Below are 24,367 nucleotides of genomic sequence, written 5' to 3' on the forward strand. Positions count from 1 at the left end.
CCAGCGGAGTCACCTCCAAAGGCTGAGCTGTGAGCCCTGGCGCTGGCCTTCTTTTATGCCTGGCTAGCTTCCGGGTATTGGAAACCTTCTATTGGCTGCAAGGGGTGGGTGGGAGGCGTTATCAGTTGTGCTATGTGGGCAGTTCGCTGATGCAAGAGGCAAGCAGGATTACAGAAGCCAAAAGCATGCAAGGAGAGTATCCGGCCTCGGACACCTGGCTGGCCTTTTTTAAATCACTTCTTGCCGGGGAACACTTGGGTCAGCCTGGGGTCAGAGGCAGAGGAGGCGGAGGTGTGAGGGGAAAGCCTGGGCAAAAGTCTTTATTGTACTTTCCATGGGAACAGTAGGGGAGGGATTGTAGGCAAATTTGAGCGAGCCTAAAATAGATTGTTTGAATAATTTTGTAAGACTCCAGGCTGTAGTTTTCTCTGGTTGTCCAGTGGCTGGCCCTGGGGTGGTTAGAGTGGAGGAATATAAAAGCCACTGGAGAGAAGGTGGTTCAGAGTATTGGCTCTAAATTGGTTGGTTTGCATATCAGAGATGTGCTCAGAGTAATTTGTTTGGTATCTTTAGGAATTTCTAGCTCTGAGAAAGGGCAGTCTTTCCAGGATTATCAAACACCCAGAATGTCAAAGCATCATAAAATAGGAAAAAAAAAAAAAAGAATAACACATTTGTGCATATGAAATAAAATCTGTGTGGATATTATTCACTTGAAGCAAACATTTATATTTTAGGGTGATTACTGTTGCTGGTAAAAGTAACAGTGATGATTCTTTAGACTTTTTTCTGAGGGTGATTTTTGTCATACTCCGAGCTAATGGAAATGAAGTATTTCTTTTATCTTTCCTGCTATAATAAGCTTTGTATTCAGTTATTATATGTTCAAGAAATGCTAGAGATCATCTTGTCAGTTGTATCTTTGTAATAATATAACTTCTTAAAATAAACCTGCTGGAATTTAGGTGTTCAGATGAAGATCTTCCCCTTGAATGATCTTTCCTGAGGACTCTGCATCTATTTCAATTATGTTGTCAGTTGTTCCTTTCTGTCGTTTTAGTTTGTTGTTGGGTTGTTTTTGTTTTGGAATTTCCTTCAGGGTCTGTAGCATATTCATTGGAATATCTCCTGGAGTATTTTCCTCACTGGAGGGTGCTTTGGTTTGGGGACACAGAAATATGCACATTAAATGGAGTGAAAGATGAAGTCAGTGATATTAAAAAAAATAGATCTGACTGGAAGATAGTAATGGAACTGGTATTATGACAGATAGGCGTCAGATTGGCCCCTGTCACAACTCTTAAGAGGGACGGTCCTTCAATAGCCAGAGAAACAGCCACACACCTGAATAAAAGCTCCTGAACTTTGAGGAGACTGGGCTCTTTTGATGAGTGGGTTCAGATATGCTTATTTGAAAATTGGTTTCCCGGGGCGCCTGGGTGGCGCAGTCGGTTAAGCTTCCGACTTCAGCCAGGTCACCATCTCGCGGTCCGTGAGTTCGAGCCCTGCGTCAGGCTCTGGGCTGATGGCTCAGAGCCTGGAGCCTGTTTCCGATTCTGTGTCTCCCTCTCTCTCTGCCCCTTCTCCCCCATTCATGCTCTGTCTCTCTCTGTCCCAAAAATAAATAAACGTTGAAAAAAAAATTAAAAAAGAAAGAAAGAAAGAAAGAAAATTGGTTTCCCTTGTGCACAAAGAAAGGAGGTATCTGAAAACAGAATGGGAGGAGGAAAAAACTAGGTGAGATTGTAGGTCACTTTATAAGAAATAATGTAAGAAAGAAAATTAAAAGGGAAAAATCACTAGTATGTGAAACTATCGGACTTTTTTCCCCTCCAAAACATGGATCCTGGAGGACTATTAGGCAGGCATCAAATGGTAGAAGATATAAGGCAGGTAGAAGTCAAAATGGTGGCCCAGGGGTTTTATGCGCACGCGCGCGTGTGTGTGTGTGTGTGTGTGTGTGTGTGTACAGTATGCAATTTCTAGACACGAAGTAAATTTGCCGCATATTGTCCAGAATGTTCGCAGATTAAACTTACATGCTTTTCTTGCTTTATCTTCTGGCGTCCCAAAGATAGAGCTAAGCCTTCATCCTTCAGTTTTAATAGTGTTCTACAACACACTCACCAGTACTGTTTCTTCTTCGCTCTCAATTATTTGTAGAAAATTTGATTTGGGCTCTTTGCATTGTATTTTTTGTTATTTATTTGGAGACTTTCTCTTGTCCTAGTGTGTTTATCCCAAAGGGCAGAGACTGATTGTTGGGGCAATGTCTGGTTCAGAGAAGATTCTCATTGCCACGGAATGAAGGAATGAATTTGCAGATGGGCCTTGAAATGAGTAGCTTTTGAGTAGAAAACCTCTCTAAAATAGTGCGATTCCTCGGAAGTCCTGAGGCTGACTGGTGGTCCAGTTTGGTCCGTAAGGTTTGGAGAATACCGAGGAAATGAGTATTTAGAGAACCAATATTGCCTCTGTAAGGTGCAGCAGAGAAAGCTTAGATCCCTCCCGTGAGTCCTCCACAGGAGATTCTGAATTCTAAGTCAGCTTTTGACACTTCATCCACTTGTAGGTGGTTCCTCGCCCCACCAGTGTCTCATTGTCCAGACTGTTAGCTAAACTCAGATTATATAAATGACTTAAATTTTAGTTCAAGTGAGACACAATTAGGAAGGTAAATCTTCTGGAAAAACATTATATGGTGTATTTCTGAAGTCAAATATCATTTACTTTGGATTATCCACGTAACAGTTCTCCTTCATTAGTGCAGATCATGAGATTCTGTGTCCTTTAAAAATAAAAGGATTTACATTGTGATTACATATGACTACCTGGTATTTGTCGCTAAAACCCTAAATGAATCCCGTGTTAATACACACCACGCATAAACACAGGCTTTGTTGGCAGTGTGCTCTCTTTTATTAAAGCCATGAGACTGATAAGTTGTCGCTTATATAAAAAAAATGTGTGGAAAAGTTGTTAATAGTTGGGAATCTTAAGATCTTATATAATCAAAGCAAGGGCTTTTTGTGGAGTGTGATGAAGAGGGATGTTCTTGGAAGGAACAAAACCTATTCATTGTAGTATTCAAAAGATTTATCCTAAATTTGCACTCACATAGCTTTCTTGTTGCTTTGCTCTTTGTTGCTCATATGCTCAGTTACCATGTCAGCTGTCATTGATACATATAATTTTATAGCATGGCTTGGGCCTTTATAACCAAAAGATTAGCTGTAAGAAACCATCCTCACTGATCTCTTTGCACTTAGACTTTGTACCTGCACTAACAGAATTTTCTCCTATTTAAAAGTGTAATGAATAGCACAGTTTGTCTGAGTTAAGGTAAGGTTACTATTTAATAGCATGGCTTCATGTGATCTGTATTAGATGGTATGCATAGACCTTTGTAAAAGGTCTCAGAGAGTCCTCTCAAGCTAGGTATCTGTTGAAATCATGTAGGACTGAAAACATGGCACGTAGTAACCATGAATGTCGTATAGATCTTCAAGTAAAATCGTGCATTTTTTTCCCCTGCCTTCAGTTCTCCTGCAGCTGGCAAGTGATGCTTTACCAAGTGACATGACCTTGGCTCTGGCGTACCTCCTGGCCTTACCACAGGTGAGTTTGCCGTTACCAAGAAGGGACTTCATGAACAAACAAAAAAATCTGTCCTGGGGATTTTTCACCAAATAAGTTGTTATATGTCTCACTTGCTTCTGATTGTTCTTATGTGCTGGAAGGACTGTGGTGTCAGTATTCAGAGAGCAAATTCTACCATTTTAGCTGAAGTGTTCATTTCAAAATCTGCCTCTCCATCACAGGATCTGCCTTTACAGTGTCTTCTGAATTTTAACGTCGTCCTGTTCAGTTGAGCGTGAGCTTGCATTGATGTGATGGAGACTTTGAACATAAATTCTGTAGTGATGACTAGAAATGTAATGGCTTATGATGATTTTCTTAATTTCCTTTCAGCTGAGTTCATTCTGTCATGTTCCTTTCTAGGTGTTAGATGCTAACAAGTGCTTTGAAAAGCAGGCCCACTCTGCTTTATCTCTCCAGCTGGCAGCATATTACTATAGCCTCCAGATCTATGCCCGACTGGCTCCATGTTTCAGGGACAAGTGCCATCCTCTTTACAGGGTGAGTCCTCCTCGTTTCCACTTTATTAACAAGCAGAGCTGAGTGACTTGTCTAAAATAGTTAAAACACATGTTTATCTTTGGAGGGACTGATGTGCTTTATATCCAGAATGCATTCCCAGCGTTGGACATAATAACTTTTCCAGGCACTGGAAGAGGTAGTTTCTCATGTCATTGTGAATGCTGATTCTTCCCACAACTTTGCTGTCATTTATTTTATTTTACAATTTCTTAGGAAAGGTTAAAGTAGTAGGAGAGGAGAAATGGAGAATTGAGCGTTTAATTCACCTCCCGAAAGGAAGATGGCTCTAATTTAGGACAGTAGGCAATGTAGTTCTTTGAGCAGTGCTGTACTTTTATTTATTTTTAAGCCAGAAATACGAGAGTAGTTACTGTGCCGATGGAATGTTGAAACATGTTATGTCTACTTGCCACCAAGCTCCAGACAACTTTTACATAACTTATAAAGTGTGGCCTCAAGTTATGTGTGCATTCTTTTGTGGACACAGACTTATTACGGATGCCACGGGAAAATCAAAGCCCTCCAGGTTTACTTGTATATATACCAGTTTTAATTATCAGCCTTGGGAAATTATCTACCTTTTTTTTTTGTACTGGTGTATTTTTTTAATGTTTATTTATACTTAGACAGTGAGAATGAGTGGGGGAGGGGCAGAGAGAGAGGGAGACACAGAATCAGAAGCAGGCTCCAGCTCTGAGCTGTCAGCACAGAGCCCGATGCTGGGCTTGAACTCATGAGTGGTGAGATCATGACCTGAGCCAAAGTCGGACGTCCAGCCCACTGAGACACCCAGGTGCCCTTGTACTGAGCTATTTTTAAGAGAATTACTACTTTAAGAGTAGATAAGCAAATCGGACTTTGAAATCCACTATGTGTACAGATAAAAGGTCAAATTTCGTGGCAGGATTCTTTCTGTCCTGACCTCAGAGCACACTTTAAAGAAGTACTTTTACAATCCAAGTGTGTATCAAAGTTCTAGCTGCCTCAGCCTTCCCAAACATCTCTAGGAATCTACAAGGACATGAAAACATTCCCTTTGTGGCAAAAATTCATGGCTCTCATTCATCCATTTTTCTTTAAAAAGAGAAAGAGGGGGGATCATCTAGAACACACGTTAATCTTGCAAGGGCATACTGTTATTAGACCTGTATTGTCCTCAGGCATAGTTTTATCATGAATGACAGTTGGCCAAGTAAGGAACGTTTTCTTCTTTTTAGCTACTTAATATATTACTTTATTTTGGGGATTCTGTGTGTGTGTGTGTGTGTGTGTGTGTGTGTGTATACATACATATAATTTTTTTGTTTTGTCTTTTATAGCTATTGCTTTGTGCAGTGACTTGATTCCATGCTCTAGTAATTTTCCTTTGTTTTATTTTTATGTCTCAGGTATGTTTCTGTGTGAAATAACAAATTGAACCACTGTGCTGTAAATTGAGGGACAGAAGTGATCACATAGGTGAAAGCGTGGCGAATGTCCTTCCGGAACAGTGTACTCACTGTCTTTATTATGTTAGGTGGCCGTCAGAGAATGTGCGCGGCAGATTTGCCGGTGTCTGTCTTTCGTTAGTGCTGGGCACATACATAAGCAACAAGTAATTTACTCCAAAACACCAAGCGTGTTGAAACACAGTGAAGCTTTACTTTGACCCAAAGCATTGTGCCTTGTTACAAACACAAGTCAGTGGTGTCCTCAGGACTTCCTTGACCGCAATTTCTAAGTGGGTGCCGTTGGCATGGGATCCAAGTGCTGGAGTCGGATGGCCCTCTCTTGTTCCCATGTACGTACTCTGTATCAAGATCACACTGTGTGCCTAGCACTGTGCTGCACTTTCCATGAATACAGAGCATTGAAAGGTCAGTCATCTGGGTGCGTGCCGTGGCCTCTGAGCCGTGCTCAGAGTGCCGTGGGCTCTGAGCATTAAGACGAAAAGACGAATATGGCTGCCTGAGCGCCATGAACCGGCCGCTTACTATAAATGCAGAGAAGACAGTTACATGCAGGGGACCGGACGGGCTTTGCAGGAGAGCGCTGCAGACCGATGCACCACAGACTCGCTGGGCCCGTAAGGGCCAAAGAGCTTGCTGTAGAGCTACATTTTGGCCCAGTCTTCAGTTTCGTTTCTTAAAAAATCTTAATTGAAGTAGTCCTCCTCCAAAAGTAGTCCTCTTGGAGGAGAATTCTAGTACAACGTATGTTCCTCTTTTCCCTGATAATAAATTATTTTTATAAAAAATTATTTGTAACAAAAGTTGAAAGTCCTTAAATCCTGTACTGTTTGTGAGAGAGGTGAGTTGGGAGAAAACCATTCAAGTCCACCCCGACTTTTATATCTGGCAGTCACTGTTTCCTTCTTCAGATCCTGCAGTCACTCCATAAGGAGCCCCATTGAAAGTCTCCCCAACTCAACCATGGGAAGAGACAAAGAACATGGAAAGCTCAGGGTTAGAAGTAAAGGTGCTTCCATCTTGGTTTCCTCCGTGTTCCCAGCAGTTCTTTTCACTGAGTAGGAGTGTGAACATTTTATTTCCAGATCTTGTATTTTGTATATCCTGCCATAGATCCAGTGTTTATCAAGTGCCCAGTGTGAACGACCTGGAGCCTGGCATCACAGTGAGAAGAACAGTGAGACTTGATTCTTGCCCTTTTCTTACCCTTAACCACAATTTCTGTTTCTTCCTTCCATCTCATGTCACCCCGCCACCCGTCAACTCTGGGCCTTGTTCCCGTCACCGTCCTCCTATCAAACTATCCTTCCTTTGAAGATGTCCCTCAGAGCTATCTTGTCTTGCCCTAGCCCTGGGCCTCTGATTCTTGGTTGTTAGACTCTTCATCCACCCCGTGGCGTGGCTCGGGACACCTGCTCCTCCTCTGTCTCTGGGCCCGGTAGCAAAAGGCAGCTGCTGTTCAGGGTCCTCTCTTCAGGAAACTGCAGTAGAGCCACGTGGGAACAGAAACAGTAAAGTCCACGTAGCCCCGCGTGTTTGCTTCAACACATGATTTCTAACTTCTCGGCTGCTGCAGACAGAAACAGGTGTCTCTTCCGGTAGCGTTAAGACAGCACATGGCCGGCTCAGGGGCCAGCCCATTCTCCAGGGACTTCGTGGCAGTTCTGTGGAAAGCATTTGGTTGGTTGGTAGTCTGAAAGGTGAGCTGAAGAGGTAGAAAGTACCCATGATTTTTTTTAACATCAAGATGCAAAGATGTTCTGAAATTCTTCCAGATAGATGTGTTAAAAGGGAGTGGGAGAGGTCGAACACCTCTCCAGTTGTTTTTCTTCTCTCTGCCCCAGGTCCTCAAATTAATTCAGTCTCCGGGCTCCGTGGTTCTTCACCTGGAGCACTGTAACCGTCTCATAAACACCACCCCGTCTTTGCTTTTGTTAGGTTTGTATTCTTTCCCAAACACCTGCCAGAGTGGTGTTTCTAAAATGGAGATCTGGTCACCCTGCCTTGTGCCTAAAATCCCTCAGTGATTTCCTGTTGTCGGGGCAAGGTCTGCATGTCCCCCACGGTCTGGCCTCTGCCTCTTTCTCCAACTCCATCTTCCTTTGCCCAGCCATACCAAGCCACTTAAATTTCTCAGATGCCCTGTGCGTTCTCTTTCCTTGTCTTCAAACCTGTGTTCTTTGCTATGATGTTTTCCCCCAGCATTTCTTTGCTTAGCTACTTGCTTCAGGTGTTACCTCGCCCAGGCTGGGTTCCTGTCCCCTGCCGTCACTCGGCAGTGCTCCCAGGCTGTGTTTGGTGCTCTTCTGTGGACATCTGTAGTGCCCTGTACTTACTCCAGTCATTGTGCTTACACTCTCGTCTTGCATTTATGTATCTTTCATCTCACTAGATAATGAGCTGTTTGAGGCCAGTGTCTGAGTGGTATTTGTTTTTCCCAATGCTTAGAGCAGGACCTGGATAATAAAGAGGAGTAAATAAATCTTCACTGGGTAGATTATTGAAAATTAATGAATAATTCTTCAGCACATGTGAAATGATTGAAGTGTGTGTGTGTGTGTGTGTGTGTGTGTGAGAGAGAGAGAGAGAGAGAGAGAGAGAGAGAGAGAGAGAGAGAGAGCGCATGCGCTCAGGGATTTATCAGGTGATTATGCCAGGCCATGTTCTAGATCCTGGGGAAACACAAGCGCACAAGACACATAAGAACCCTTGCCCTTTTGGGACTTACATTCCATTGAGGAAAGGACACCATCAACAAAATAAGTAAATACAATATATACTCTGTGAAATGGGGGTAAGAGCTATGAAAACAAAAAGCAAAGAAGAGTAAGCAGCACGCGCGTGCGCGTGTGTGTGGAGAGCACAATTTAAACAGGCTCAGGAGAGGCCTCAATTCAGAAAGTGACTTTTGACAGGACAAAAAGACGAGGGCAGAGCCAGGAGGATGGGAGGGGAAGAGCCTTCCAAACAAAGGGAATAGCATGACGGAAGTACTGAAGCATCCCTGCACCCATCCTGCATACTGTGGCAGTTTTTCACAAAGTATTTGAGATAGTATTGAAATTTTACTCTATAAAACTCAGAGCTTTGAAGAGTTGCCTGACCCCAGATGGAAAGGATAGAAATTCAGTCTGTGACCAGACCTCATTGTGACAGCAGGGTCTCCTCTGTCCAGCTAAAAAGTGTCAAAAGGCGTGGGGGGGGGGGCAGTAGCAGCAAGGGTCTGGCCTATGGGAATTTTCAGTGGACGCTAGAAAGATCAGACTAACCCTGAGAAGGCACTGGCTGTCTTAAAGTACCTCTCCCATTTATTCTGTCACTTGATCCTTTGAGCAAGCCCATTTTGCAGAAGATAAGACTCGGAGAAATCCAGTTACTCACTCCAGGTTGCCCTGGTGGAAAGTGACATCCTGTCACTTAAAGCTCCTGATTCTAGGCTTTACCTGCTTTTTGCTTGCACCAGAGCGGTTTCTGGCGTGCAGTCTAATGAGTCAGTCGCTGCGGGAAGCTCCGCTGTGGCTACAGGTGAACTCTAAACTCCTTTGTGTGACGGAGACGACCCTCCCTGAGCTGACTGGCTCTTCGTTACCCCGCCAGCACGATCCTGACGCTAGCTCTTTTGAAGTTTATGTTTTAGCTGTTCAGAATTTATATTTCTCTGCATTTAACATCCTTTTTCACACCTCTGTGCCTGTGCAGATGTAGTTTGCCCGCTTGAAGTGCCTCCTTCTTCCCACTCTCAGCAGATAAGTCTGACTCAAAAGAGCCTCCTGTGTGGAGCCTTCTCTGCCTCTGAGCACACACGGGTCCCTTCCATGTCTCACTGCTCTAGCGTGGACGCCCCGCGAGCAGTTCTTCCGTGGTACTGTAGGTGACACACAGCTGCCCCCTCTCCTTGTGGTAGGACAGGGACCCCATCTCTCTCCGAGTCCCCGGGACCTCACCCATCGTAGTGGCTCGGTGGGTGTTTATCGGCACAGGAATAGCTTCAGGAGGCATTTCAGCTGCCGTGGGTCAGGGCGGCCTTCAGGCCCGAGTTCTCCGGCTTGAAGTTCCCGCTCTCTTCGGTTTGAAGGAATTGCGGATGGAAACAGTAGCTGTGTGTTTTAAGTACATAGAGTTTTCCACCGGCAACAGGGCGGCTCATTGTTGGAGTCTTTTCAGCATCTTCCTTTGCATAAAACAACACTGCTGAGTTTGGAATTAAATATAACAAACTCCCAATGAGTCATCGTAGAAATTGGAATCAAAGTGGTTTCGATTTGTTGCCTACACATAACAGCACTCAGTGAAGCTAGCTTTCCCTCACTCGCCACTTCAGCTCGTTTCAATTTTCAGTCCTCAGGAATTCTCCTTCTCCCCGCCCCCCCCCAACCCGAGTTCTGAGCTGCGGGATGATTACTGGGTTCGAATACAGGTACTGAGAGAATTCGAGGGGTTATTTCTGACAAAAGGCCTGTGCACCCTAATGGAAGCACTATCCTAAGCCTGCCAGCACAGGCTCCTGGGGCTTTTCTAGATCGTTTTTGGAGCAGCCCACCTTACCTCAACTCTTCTTTTTAGGGACCTATAGTAACAATTGACAAATGGTCAGCTGGAGAGAGTTTTCTCTCCTTGTGTTTGTCCTGATTGACTTGTTTTTATGTTTAAGAAATAACACATATGTGGCCACAAAACTCAAACGATGAAAATGGTATACAGCAGAAAGTCAGTGGTTCCCTTTTGTTTCCTTCCAGACATGGTGTATGGATATACGTCTTTATGGAAACGTTTTTTATACAAATGTGAATATACCCACTGTTAGGTACCTTGATTTTGTTTGCATTTATACCTTACCTTTATAATTATTGTAAATGCATCTGTGTAAGTGTGATCTTGCTAGCATTTTTTTTAAAGTTTCAGAAGATAAAATCAGTTAAAAATGGAAACATGCCCTTCAGTTTTATATGCTAGAGAAGCAAACCCAGCAGGGGATGAAATTCAAAACTTTATGGTAGACCATTTCTAAATGTGGTTTTTTTAAGCTACTAATTGAAAATACTAAGTAGAAAATTATCTCAAGCAAATAACAACCCTAGAGGGGAAACGCACCACCTGTTTAAAACTTTCCAACCAATATTACCAAGAAATGGAGACTATTAAACTGGAATGGATTTATTACCTCTACTAGTAAGCAGTAGATTAAGTCATCGAGCATTCTGTAGCCATGAATATTTATGCATATTTTGTTTTTACAGGGATTTGACCATATTCTTTAAAGAAATCATATTTTATTCACCCCCTGAAGAACTGTGTTGCCAAATTCGGGGAAAAATTTAGAATAATTTAATTCTCCACACTTTTCCGTTTAAAATTTTTGATGCCTTTTTATGTGGTTATTTTTGCAGCCTGTGATGTTTTGCAATATCACATTGAATGCCAAATATGAGAGATTCTGAGGCTACCTGTAAAGTCCTTCAAAAGCTTCTTAGAAGCTAAAAGCTTTCATTTGCTTGGGTCACATCATTGAACTTAGTTGGGAGAAGAGGGAGGGCTCTGTCTACACACACACAGACAGCGATTTGCGATGTAAGTTCGGGTGTAGAACATTTGTGGGGACCTGTCAGCAGCATAAGGAGTGCGGTAGGTGAGAATCAAGAGGCTTGACTCACTTCCTTGCTGTCAGCCCCTAGCCGAGGATGTCTGCTGTGCAGATTGGCATATCTGCGATGGGAACCATGGTCTCCTGTGCACATTGCTGGGCCGGTGTGAGGGTCAAATGACATTCGTGCCAGAGTGCTTAGACGCTTGAATGCGTGAAATAACGTGTCGGGGTGAGTGGGGGATGCTTTGGAATATTTTGAGAGAAATTGTGGTAAGCTCAGGGGAAGAATGGTGATTAAAATTTAAATCAAATTTTGGAAGTAATCACGACCAATGAAGTTCCTTGAGGAAGAGAGAGAGGTAGTAATGCTAATGGTAAGAAGATAATTTACACAGAGGGCTAGAACTTACAACATGCTAATCCATCTAGCCTCGTTTAATCTTTATGGGGGCTCCATAAAGAAGAAATTGCTTCCATTTTAATAATGGAAAAGCCGAGGCTCAGGGGAGAAGAACCAGTAACCCAGGTTATTTGACGCCTATTCCTGTGGTTTTTTACCCATATCTGATTTCCTTTTTCTTAGAAGCCTTTGTGAGTTGTCCCTTCTCATTAGTATTACGTTTTACACAATCAGTTGAAGTACTGAAAACCTTTCTGTACATTTAACAGAGATTTGATGATCCATAAGCTTGAAGACACTTGGAAGTCATCATCAGAGGGTTAATAGTATGCCCCTACTCTCACCACCTTATTAAGACAGAATTTTAAACAAGGTATATTTATGTCAAGGGGTTTAACAGAAAATGGTGTTCTAAACTCTCTCTGTTGTCATTAGAGAATTAAGAACCAAAAGACTTGAAGATACAGCTCGAATCAGGTATTTAGTTGAACACCTACCATTGTGTGTCCTCTATGGTCGCTTGTGTTTACACATGTGTATACATGTATAAAAGGGTTGTGAGGGAGAATGTACCTATGTGTCAAAAAAAAAAAAAAAAGCCAATCTGGATGTAATAACAAATGACAGCATTAAGTCCATCAGTGACAGTTGATCGTTTGTAAAAGGACTCTGGTGCCATGACTTTGTCACATTCGGGGGGAGCTGTGTATACACTGGTCTCGTCAGGATCCTTACAATTTCAAGAGATCCCCTCCCCTGCATGCCAAATATACAAGGATGGTTTTGGGGAGGCATTATGCTCGGGAGTCACATGCCACACCACCACTCAACCCAGCGGCCTTGGTCAAGTTTCTCACCCCCCAATGCCTCTGTAAAAACAGATGGTACTAGCAGACTGGTCCCACCGAATGGTTAGTTTTAAGTGAGATTCACTTCACGTATGTTTAGCTCTATGCCTGTCTCCATACCGAAGACTTTTAGGTCTCCAATACCGAAAGATATTAGGTGTTTGTTCTTAAATATTTCTTAGAAAAGCGAACACATTTGATGTATAAAGAACATGAAATAAAAATTCCAGAGTGGCTAGATAATTTCTACTTAGTAAAAGAAATTACAGTTGTTTAAACTATGAAGGAATGTACTGACTGCAATTCATTGGCCTAAAATTGTACTTTTAACCAAGAAATCTGCTCTGAATATTTAGTGGAGGCATACATGAGGAAAGGTGTGGAACTTCCCCAATTCCACACCTGGAGGGATGTACAAGGATTTGTTTTATTTTTATGATTGAACTCCTCTACATTCATGGGATTTTAGCCTGAGAAAGGCGATCCTCTGGTGATGTTCCTTTGTTATACATCTGAAGAAGCTGAGCCTCAGAAGAGTCCAGAGAGGAGTAATTGCTCCCTGCACTCTGCCACTCCCTGGCACTCTGGGTTTGTGACTCGGCAATGGTGGGTATATGCAGATGCCTTCTGTGAATTGCTTATGTGCCCATCTTTGCCAGCCACTGCTTCTTAATTGCTTGCGAGTAAGCCCTGGGCCCAGTTTGCTTTCTTATAATGATAGAGAAAGAGCACTTTAACATACCTTATTTATCTGTGCCTCTTAGCAAACCATCAGGACGGTGTGCGCATCGAGTCCTATGGTGAGGAAGTGGGGATCTGAAATCACTTGCCCCAAATTGCATCCCTACTGACTGAGGGACCTGGAATAGAAGGACTATTGCCTTTAAAACCACTGCTACCTGGGCACCCGGGTGGCTCAGTCGGTTAATCATCCAACTCCTGATTTCAGTTCAGGTCACGATCTCGTGGTTTGTGGGTTCGAGCCCCACGTCGCGCTCCATGCTGAGAGCGAGGAGCCTGCGAGGAGCCTGTTTGGGATTCTCTCTCTCTCTCTCTCTCTCTCTCCCTCCCTCCCTCCCTCCCTCCCTCCCTCCCTGCCGCTCCCTCTCTTGCACATGCCCACAATCTCTGTCTCTCTCTCTCAAAATAAAGAAATAAACAAAAGCCACTACTGCCGTTCATCGTCTTTCCCTTTTACCCCGTACCTGATTTGTGCAAGAGAGGCTACTGCGCTCTGGAAAAGACAAATTCACGAAATACTCGTGGTCTCTGCCATAATTTAATAAGCTATAATGTAATATTTATAAGAAAAAGCAGTGTAAATTGTAAATTTGAATTAGTGTTAAAGTGTAAGAGAATAGAAAGCAGGAGGCGTTATGCTATTGAGGTCAAGTGAAAAGTATGCAGGCCGCTCCCCCCATACAGGTGCCAAATCCTTGAGATGCCAGGAAACAAAGTGAAAAATGAATGTGGAGACAAGACCTGTGGGAGAAGCCTTGAGAGAATGGAACCGGTTGACTCCACGAGCAGGCGTGGGAGCCACAGCCTGGTAGAGAGGGGCTCGGAGAGCCCGATGGCGGGATGCTCGTAGCCTCTCCTCCAAATGCAGCGGAGCGGGCAAGTGCAGACCCAGGGCTTTGGTCCGAAACCGCCGGGTCAGAGCGTCTGTGGGGGAAAAGCTGTCCTTTGGTGGTGAGCATGGGTTTGCTGGCAGGGTGTAGGATCGGGGCACAAGGTGACAGGCCACGACAGGAGAGTTGTGCCGCCCTGAAACCTGATCATTGGAGATGCGCTCTTGCTCTCTTCTGCTGCGAGGCCAGAAAGTGCTGACAGGGTGAGGCTGGGAAAACAGGCAAGGACGGTGCCCACCTGGGGGCGGGGACAGAGCAGGTGTGGATGGGCTCGCTGGCCCTGGAGCAGTGGCCCTGTGCCGCGTGACTTCAGGGCCGGCTGAGCCCTTGCTGCGTGATTCAGGGTGCTGCCCCGAGGCTTCAGCCCTTGAGCGGAAAGTGGGTGGGGCTCGATGGCAGCTGTGGAGGCGGCACTAAGTGCTGAGGCGTGGGATCCCCTTTGTCTAAATCCACTGCCAGAAACACCATCCATATGCAGCCGATTCCCAAATCTCTTCTAATTGCAGTTAGATTTGCTTTATTCCTGCCATCTTTCCGTCAGGTCTTAGCTCCCCAGGCCTTAGCGCATATTGAACCCTCACTGCACTTTGTCTCCCTAGATTTTCCTGGCGTTTTCACTGCTGATACCGGAGTGGTTAGTCTAGGCATTAAATCTTCCAAGAAGACTTCCTCTGAATTCCCACAGAACCCTGTGCTTACCTGTATCGTACCATTTTACAATTATTTGCTTGATTGTCTCTCTCCAGAGACTGCATCCCTAGAGGAGAGGGTCATATCTTCTCACTGGCACATAATAGGTGCACAAGAAATATTTGTTGAATGAATGAAAGATGGTCTCATAGCTTACTTTGAAGAGTGAGTTTTCAAACCCAGGCCTTTTGACTTGAGACTTAATCTGTGGTTTATGCAACAGGACCGAGTGTGTGCATAGAGGTAGGGAAAAAACATTGACTTTTTCTCAGATCCACCTACCGGAACCCGAGAAGATTTCTCTAATTGGTTTTTATCGGTTCTCTCAGAATGTTTCCTAATAGGATCAAGAGAGAAATGTCAGGCTAGGTTTGGTAATACAGACTCGACGTTGACAAATCTCCTGTGTACCTCAGAATAATGGCGTACACGTTAGAAATGCTGACAGCTTCCTATAATTAGGTGTGTTTCTAAGAACCAAAGATAGATTCTGAAGTTTTTTCCCCTAATTTGCTTATATTAAAATATATACCATGTCTTCCTAGGAATTGAGGGATCGAATTACTGTTGTTCAAGTATTAGGCTCCCTATTAAACAATTCCAAAATCATAGCTGAGCCGCTTTTGCTTCGTTGACACACCCTGACCAACTTTAATGTAAATAAATGTGGCCAGTTCATCACTTATTTTTCTTTCCTGCTGGCTGTCAGATTCCAGGTTTTGTTCTCTTTGAGTAATTTTTTTGTTGTTAGAGAAGCTGTAAAGAATTATAGAGCAATATCCCACTGAGCTCCAAATTGAGCAGAAGAAAAATTGGTTGGATGCTCTCTTATGCAACTAGAAGTGTTTTGTGATTTTAGGAACAGGGATGGGTTCCCCCTCCCCCCAACTTATCCCTGGAGAAAACACTCTTCTACTTAGCTGTCTTGGTATTTAGAGTGGCATTACTGAGCTGCATCTTAGTTATTGAGAACACTTACATGGTCCAAAGAAAATTGAAGATGACAATTACTTCAGGGTGAATTATTATAAATGATCAGGTAATTTGGCCCCCAATCTAACGTAGGGTGATGAGAGTTGAAAAAGCAAATGTACATTATTTTTTCAACGGGTGGAGATTTTTAAGGTGGAAGAACAGAGCAGGCGTCCAGAAAACTCCTTCTAGACTCCTTTCTGTGTCTTGTCTCTCTGGTCTGCAAAGTTCACTGGCTCCCCCACTGATTTCTCAGGGTGGCTGTGAACCTTCACTGATTTCTCAGGGTGGCTGTGAGCCTTGATAAAATGGCAGCAGGGGAAGAGGCAAACAGGTTGCCCAGGAGACGTGGTCGTCTTGTTGTTATTTTATTTTGTTTTTGTTGTTGCTGTTTTTGTTACAGGCTGATCCCAAGGAGCTCATCAAGATGGTCACCAGGCATGTGACTCGATACGGACACGACGCCTGGCCAGAGGACCTGGTTTCACTGACCAAGCAGTTACACTACTACAACGAACGTCTCCTGGATTTCACGCAGGCCCAGATCCTTCAGGGCCTCCGGAAGGGTGTGGATGTACAGCGGTTTACGGCAGATGACCAGTATAAAAGGGAAACTATCCTTGGTTTGGCAGAGTAAGGGATACCTTTGTCTCCTAAAGGGTTGGATTTAAAGCCTAAAAGAACAGGTTGAATGGTCAGGACACTGTCCTTTGAAGGTTTACATCTGTGGTTGTTATAAATAGGACTTTCCTTCTTCCTGGGGTGTGATGGACACGTGGCTGTTCCCAGTTGGATCAGTTGATGGCGGACAAAGTTTTAAACCTGCAGATTTAAATAATAAGCGTGGGAATTATTTAAAAGTTTCCCATGATTTGGCTAGCCCAATACCAACATTCTTACCATGTTAACGGGGTGAGGGTATGACCGGCATAAAAAATGTGAAGCTTATTATAGACGTTTAAAAAGATTGCCTGTTATTCCTGGAAGTCTCACTGAAAACTAGGGGGCAGCTTAATTTCCCCCGTGTGTTGAGAATGAGATGTTGTTTGACTGAGTACCGGGGGAAGGACCCAGAGTCTAGATTCAGGGCACCTGTATCTGTCATGGGTTTCCAGAGGAAGGAGAGCTGACCAGGTAGGCCCAGCAGTCTCTCTTGGTGGAAGCCAGTAGCACCTGCCACTTTTCCCTTTGTCGCTTACCCCTTCCAGCAGCAAGCCCCATGTGAGATGGCAGTACAGGTTAAGGCCCAGTGAGAAGCATTTCTTCGGAGGCGTGGGATGCCCCTTGGTTTTAATACTGGTCTCCATTTTTTTTTAGCTGAGATCAAATGAGAATTAGTTACATGTCAGAAGGTGGGAAAGTGGAAAAAAACAAAAAAAGAAAAAAATACAAATTAAAAAAAGAAAGCGGGAAAGCGTGTTCACCCATAATGGTTATTAAGTAGAGTTGTTTTGTTCTTAACATCACAATTTGTGGAGCACTTCCCATGGGCAAGGAGCTGTGTTAGGTGCTCTATAAAGCTTATTTTGTAAGTCTCTTTTACTCCTCGAACATAATAACCCTGTGGCGTAAAATGGTATTTCCATTTTATAGCTGAAGAACGTGAGACTCGGGAGTGTGAGGTAACTGGCCCAAGTTTACATGGGTGGTAAGGATCATCACCGTGATATTAATCTTGGCCTTGGTCTCTCAATTATCAAAGCCATCCCATCTTCACAACGCCCTGTGCGCCCCCCCCCCTGCCCACTCCCTACCCCCGATGCACGGTTGTATTCCCAGGCAAGCGAGGCCTGCAATGCAGTCTAGGCTTCCAGCCTTTGAAGCTAAGGTTAAATTTTGCCTATATTTAGTGATTATTCTTCCTTCCTGCTACATTACTTTAAAATAACAAATGTAGCCCTGGTTATGGTTGTAGTATATGCTATTTTTCGTTATTATTATTTAAACCTCTAAGAAAGTGGCAAAGTACCCTTGGCACTCTGTAATAACTTTATATGAGCCCAAGCTTCTTTCCTACCATAAGCACCCCAAATTCTCTTTAAAGTTTATTTGTATTTATCTTGATAGAGATAGAGAGAGCAAGCGGGGGAGGGGCAAAGAGAGAGGGAGACAGAATACCACAAAGCCTCTGCATTGTGAGCACAGAGCCCAATGCGGGACTCAGACTCACGGGCTGTGAGATCATGACCTGAGCCAAAATCAAGAGTCGGACACTTAACCGACTGAGCCACCCAGGCACCCTCCGCCCCAAATTCTCTTTAGAGTAAGGCGGGGAATAGACAGATCAAAGAAAAGATAGTAAGAACAGCCTGTAGTGGGATTTAGTTAAGAGAAATGTGGAATAGTTTTTTCTCTCCTCCTCTGTTCTCCTGGAGGTTCACAATGTCGTGGAGCCGTTTAATGTCTAATTTGAAAGTGACTGAAGGGGTCACTTAATCCAGCCTCCTCACTTTCGGAAGAGGGATCTGAGAACCAGAGAACTTTAAAGAGTTGTTCGAGGTCACACAGCCCAGGGGTGAGACTCGGCTTCCCGTTGCCAAGTCCAGTGGGCTTCTCCTCCGGGCATTTGGTAATCCTGGGTGCCACCCATGCTCATGGTTTCTTAGAAGAAGGTTATTATGCAGAATGCAGTTAGGAGGTAAGGCATGTCTTAACATCATCTGTTACATTTTGCTGGGGTTTTTGTCCTTTACTTTCTTTTGTAAGTATCCAGGATGCTATGTGAAGTGTGTCCTAGAGGACAAATACATGCTTTTGACAAACATACCATAGAACCTTCTCCACAATTTGTTACCTAGAAAAATATCCAACATTCTCTGAACGGCTTGTTTAAAATGTCAGAGTGGGTGTGGCGTTTTTGAGTTCGCAGTTCTGATTTGGAGGCGGGCATTCAGTGTGTTACAAAAATCCTTGACGCGTCTGCTTCCTCCTGTTCTGCAGCCCCCCCTCCGCCCCCTCACTGTACACAGCGTGACCAGTCTTCGTTTTCTTGCGAATCGTGCATCCATTTTGATGGCACTGGCCTTCTATAAGTGCCTTTTATCCGTCCCTTATTGCCCGTGTATCTTAGATAATAGGTTTCGGTGCTTCGTTGGGCTAACCTGGAGGAGGGCACACAGAGCTTGGCTTCTTCCCACCTTTCTCAGGTGATGAAGGTACCGGTACCTAGTGAGCACATTCCTGGGGTCAGGCACTGTGTCAGACTCCCCTCAGAGAAAGGATGAATTGCTAATGGTCGCTATTCTCAAGGGTTTCTCATTCCATAGAGTATACTCAGTAAATACTTGAAGAAATTTTTGATCGGCAATGACCTAGTACTTCACGCAGTGACAGACTTATTCCAGCCCTGGGCCTGTGTTTTACAGTCCACATACACAGAGTGGTTTCTACATTTTTAAAGGTTTGTGGAAAAACAAGAATTTAAAAAAATAATAAAAAGAAGAATTTTCTACAGAGACCGTATGGCCGCGAAGCCTGAAAGATTTACCGTCTTGCTGTTCACAGAAGATGTTTACCAACTCTGGGCTAATCAAACATAGAAGTAAACGTCCTGTTTTTCTCAGTTAGCATGTATATAGTCTTAGCAATATCCCTTAATAAGAACAGATATTTCATTTCTGTTCCTGTGGTTCTGTCCACCAATCTTCCAAACGAGAATTTCATCCTTAGAATTTCTCTGTTTCTGGGAAATAGAAGTGCTGCCGTAGTCTTTGCAGAATGGCCTTCATGGTGGGTGCTGGGGCCCAGAATTCTTCATAAACCTACAAGGTCTCAAGTCTGGTGACCCCATGCCCTGGTTTAAACCTTCCTCTGGCTCTCCACTGCCAGTAGGATAAGGTGCAGGTCCCTTGGCAGGAACACCTCCTGCCCCACCCCCCATGCCTTCTCTCTCAGAAGCCCTCTGGCTCTTCTCTCTCGTAACTACCTTCCCTCAGTTCTGCTTTTTTATCCTCCAGGCTTCAGCTCAAATCGGTCACTCCCTCATCTCTGCTGTCAGTATTTGAAGTCCTCTGGGAGCCCCACCTCCCCCCCTCCCCCCCCCCCCCCCATTGTATTTGGTTCCTGGTTGACATCTCACATCCTCCACTAGGCTGTGAGTTCCTCAAGAAATGTCTTGTTTGTCTTTGTGTCCCACGGAGCTAGCACAATACCTGATGCAGTCTGGAAAACAAACATTTGTTGAGTGACTGTGCTTTCTCAGATACATGCCCGTAGGGCAGGGATACATTTCCTTTGCACTGTTGTTGGCCTGTAGGCTCTGGTGTCTGTACCAGAATTTTTTGACCTCCGTACATTTTGGACTGGATAATGCCTTGTGGGAGAGCCTTCTGTGCCTTGCGGGAAGTTCGACAGCATCCCTGTCCTTTCGCCGCTCAGATGCCAGTAGCGTTGTCCTCCTCCTCTCCTGCCATGATAATCAGACACTGTCAGATGTCCCCTGGGGGACAGAATCCCCCTCGGTGGAGAACCACCGTTCCGGACAGTTCCTTGGTCAGTTGCAGTGCACCGCGGTGAGAAAGGAGCATTAACATGCCTGGGAAGTACATTTCCTGAATTGCTGTGAAATGTCTTTTTAAGGCCCGTGCCGGCTGCACCCCTTGCAGCTGGAGAGAGTCCTAATGAATAGTTTGGTTGCTGATTAAGGGTAATGTGTTTCTCTTCTTTCCCTTCCCTGTGGCTGATGGACGTTCTTGAAGAACACTTGAGGAGAACGTCTACAGCATTGCCCTTTCTCTGGCACAGCGTTACAGTGTCTCCCGCTGGGAAGTTCTCATGACGCATTTGGAGTTCCTGTTCACGGACAGCGGGTAAGTGCACGGTTCAGATGTGCGTTTATTTCCGTGTCTGTCTTTTCTCCGTTCTATTTTAGAAGGATCTTGACCTTGTGAAGTGCAATTTCACCTTTCCTTTTGACCTGTAGTAGACCAACATCTGTACCTTCTCCCTTTATATGTCTCCTGATACGTCCATATTCCAACAACAGTTTATTAGTTTTTGTTTTTCAGTAATAATAGCCCTGAGTTACTGTAATGTTGGTGTGTTTATTCAGAGGTTTCGTTTGTTTGTTTGCTTTTATTGAGAATCTACCATGTACCAGGAACAGTGTTGATACTCAGGTTACAGTGGTCAGCAAACACTGGCATCCCAGCTGTCTTGGAACCTGTAGTCTAGCGTGGGCGACAGATTATAATTGGATGATGCTAAACAAATGACCACACGGGTGATAGTCTTATCTGTGATAAATATTGCACTGCACCGTTTTTAAAGTCCAGTAATAGGTTCAAATAAATGTTTGTTATGCACATTGGCATTTAAAAAATATCTTGGCATTTTATTAAATATCTTTTTCCTTTCATTGAACGTTACATAAAAGGGTATCATATCTATATAAGCAGGATTGGTCCATTGGTCTGAATTTATTATAAATTATCAGGCAATCTAGTAATGTGCAAGACTGTTCACAGCATATCATTATACCTGATAGCAGTGTGATTATGGAGACGCACAGCAATTACAAAAGCAGGAAATCATTACCACCTGGCATCATTACTTGTGAGTGACAAAACACCTAATATTGATTTAGTAAGTGGTGTTTGGTGCCCCTCATTCCTTACTTAAAAGATGTGGTTCACATTACTGTTTAATCACACTTGGTAACACAGGCATTTGAAACCAGCCTTGTTAATAGAATAGAGATTGCCCAACATTTACTTGTTGAGTCAATGCCTATGAGAAGTTAATAGGTCAGAAAAATAATGTTCCTCTCCTGAAGATTTTTGCTTTTCTGTCCCTTTAAAAAGTCATTTTCCCTGAAAAGTTGATTTTCCTATAATTTTATATTCTCTTTCCTGTTGGTTGAGTTTGGAGATATTCCCTGCCCAGCTCACATACAGAGGGGTGCACACCGTCGTGGGTGAGGCAACGTCATGCAGTAGAGCATAAGCCTTCAAATCACCGTAGCTGGATCAAATACTAACTGTCAGTCTCTAGCTGTATGTCCCGATGCAAGGTCATTCAGTTCTCGGGAATTTATTTTCCTCAACTCTAAGGGATAACAAAAATTAAATGACTTCACGGTAAAATATCAAACGTGCACCCCTTTTCACATGACCAGTACATCATTACTGGCAGTTATTCCTGGAATTTCACTCCTGTGAGAAGGAGATAATCATCGTAAACACCCATACTTGAATTCTTGGTCTCCTTCTTCCCCTTATTTCCCCCGCGCCCCCATTGTTTTCTTCTTAGTCATTGTAAATATCAGTGATGACTTTGAGTGGCCATGTGTGCCTGGCGTCCCTTCCAGCTGGCACACCCCGGCTGTTCTGCAGGGCATGTTCAGCTCCCCATGCTCAGGGCTGATGTATATCTATCACCCACTACAGCCTCGGTGGCCACCTTCACTTCTGGGCTGTTCTGGATGTTTTAGAAGAGGGACGTTTTAGAAGAGACCAGCAGAAATACTTACACCATCAACTACCAGTGTATGTGTGGCTTAGCATGAGGGCACGGGTTTTGGAGTCTGGCCACATTTGGTCCACATCTGCTGCCCATAACCCCAACTATGTAGCTGTGAGCAAGCCTCTTAATCCTCTTGAGTCATTGTTTCCTCAGTGATCCGACCAGTATCCTTACCTTGTAAGGTTCTAAAGGTAAGAGAGGATCTGTGGGAAGTATATAGCCTGGCCGCTCTGTCATACTGTTGCATTATTCCTGTTATTATTCTTGTCAATTCTGCTGACTCTGTGAGCACCTTTAAGTTTTGGACACAAGATCATTTTTAAAATACCAGAGGATGCTTCTAGACGATTGAATAGTACCACATTTGTTCACTCACTACATATTATTATTTTTATAGTGTCTTCCTATTCTAAGCTTAGGTTTAAGTGCTGAATGAGACAGACACATTATTACCTTCACAAAGCTTATATTGTAATAGGGGAGACGTGCCCACTCTCAACACACACACATACACACACACACACACACACACACACACACACACACACACACGCATGCACGCACTTGAAAATAGCCAAAAAGTAAATTGCTAGTCCTAGTAAGTACCATAAAGGAAGTGTGCAAGTTGTAGATAGCAGTCTAGGCAGAGGGAACGGGTTCTGGAGCAGGAGGGATCTTGGTATTTTGCATAACTAAAGGAAAACCATTGTGGCTGGAGCATATGGCACCTTAGCACTGGAGAACTAAGTAGGGGCCAGAACTCCCTTCGACTGTCATCCTTGGTGACACTCTCCATTGTTTCCCTTCTTAATTAAACAGCAGATCTGAAGGCCTTCATCCTGCATTTTCATTTCACTCTGATAGCCACCTTTGAATCACCAGGTGATTACCCAAGTGTCAGAGATCACGATACCGTCTTCTCAGTCTCCTTTAGATGCGTGGCAAGGGGCCCCCTGGCGCATGGAACCTGCCTGCACTCTTCTATTTTTCACAATCAGTTTCATATTCTTTGTTAGGATTCTTTTGTTCTCAGGTACAGGGATGAACCAGCGCAAGTTCTAGCTGTGGGAGGATGAATAAACTGTAAGGCATCTGTCTCTTTCTGAATTGAAACAGAAGATACACGGGACTTGTGTCCCAGGATTGCTGCTGCTCAGAGGCAGAATTGTGTCCACACGGCCACACTGTAAAGGATTCTAAATCCTGGCCTTTTCTCTGTCTCCTCCCTTAAGGAAGCCTGGCTTGGTTGAGGAGTTAGTGTGAGAATAGTTAGCGTATAGAGAGAGGATTTAAGGTAGCTCGGCTTACTAAAAGTAGCTCATAACATTGAAAATTAGGATAAAATAAAAACTCAGGACCAGGAAAAAAAATCCATATTAGAGTAGGAAGTTTGAATATAGATATTCAGGACATAGGCCTTCTGTAGTCGTTAAATTTGGTTTTGATCTTTCTTTTGGCCTAAGGGCGGGGGGTTGTGGATCATGACCCATACTCCGATTTGCATTGTGCCTAAGAAGAAACCTGCCATTCCTAAGAGTGGAAGAACTGATTACCACCATTACCAAAGTGGAAGCTGTTCCTTCCATACATCTGCAACCTTCCTTTCCATGTTGTGACCATTAAGGCCACTTCTCTCCCAAACTGTCAAAAGCTCCTGACACTGGCGTAAAATGTAAGCAAGACAATGCACTTTGGCTTGTTTCCATCTGGTGGACAGTGCTCAGACTCTGAATCCTGGGTTCAAACTCTGGCTCTGTGACTTCCTACTAAAGTGTTCCTGCCAGGTAGACACGTTGCTTCAGCCCTGTATGTATGCCTAGGTTTCCTTGTCTGCAAAATGAGTTTTCTCATTCCATTTGACAAAACTGCTGTGAGATTTCAGAGATTTATACAAAATACCTGACATGTGGTAGGTGCTCAAAAAACAGCTGTTGTTAATTCTGGAAACAGATCATATACACCAAACCCATCCTATGACCAGTATTAGCCCAACATTGTACATCTTATCTTTGAATAGTTATTTTTCAAGTCAACATTAATTATAAGGTATCTGCTTTGTGAGAAATAAATGAGCTGACATGGCACTTAACATCTAAATGCTCAGTAAATGGTACCTATTCATCTATTTCTGTGCTGTGGTGTCTTTGAAAATATTTTTTTGTTAGGTAATA

General features: G+C 43.8%; 1 protein-coding gene across 2 annotated transcripts in view; it reads left to right on the forward strand.

Moving 5' to 3' along the window:
• Nucleotides 1–24,367, forward strand: part of NBAS (NBAS subunit of NRZ tethering complex) — a 339,195-nt gene that overhangs the window by 218,788 nt on the left and 96,040 nt on the right. For both annotated transcript variants that reach the window (XM_043604496.1, XM_043604497.1), the window contains 4 exons: nt 3,542–3,618; nt 4,003–4,140; nt 16,138–16,367; nt 20,432–20,542. In XM_043604496.1, coding sequence (XP_043460431.1) covers nt 3,542–3,618; nt 4,003–4,140; nt 16,138–16,367; nt 20,432–20,542 — 556 coding nt within the window. The remainder of the gene's footprint in view (nt 1–3,541; nt 3,619–4,002; nt 4,141–16,137; nt 16,368–20,431; nt 20,543–24,367) is intronic.

The sequence above is a fragment of the Prionailurus bengalensis genome, chromosome A3 (assembly GCF_016509475.1).
Source record: "Prionailurus bengalensis isolate Pbe53 chromosome A3, Fcat_Pben_1.1_paternal_pri, whole genome shotgun sequence".
Taxonomy (NCBI): domain Eukaryota; kingdom Metazoa; phylum Chordata; class Mammalia; order Carnivora; family Felidae; genus Prionailurus; species Prionailurus bengalensis.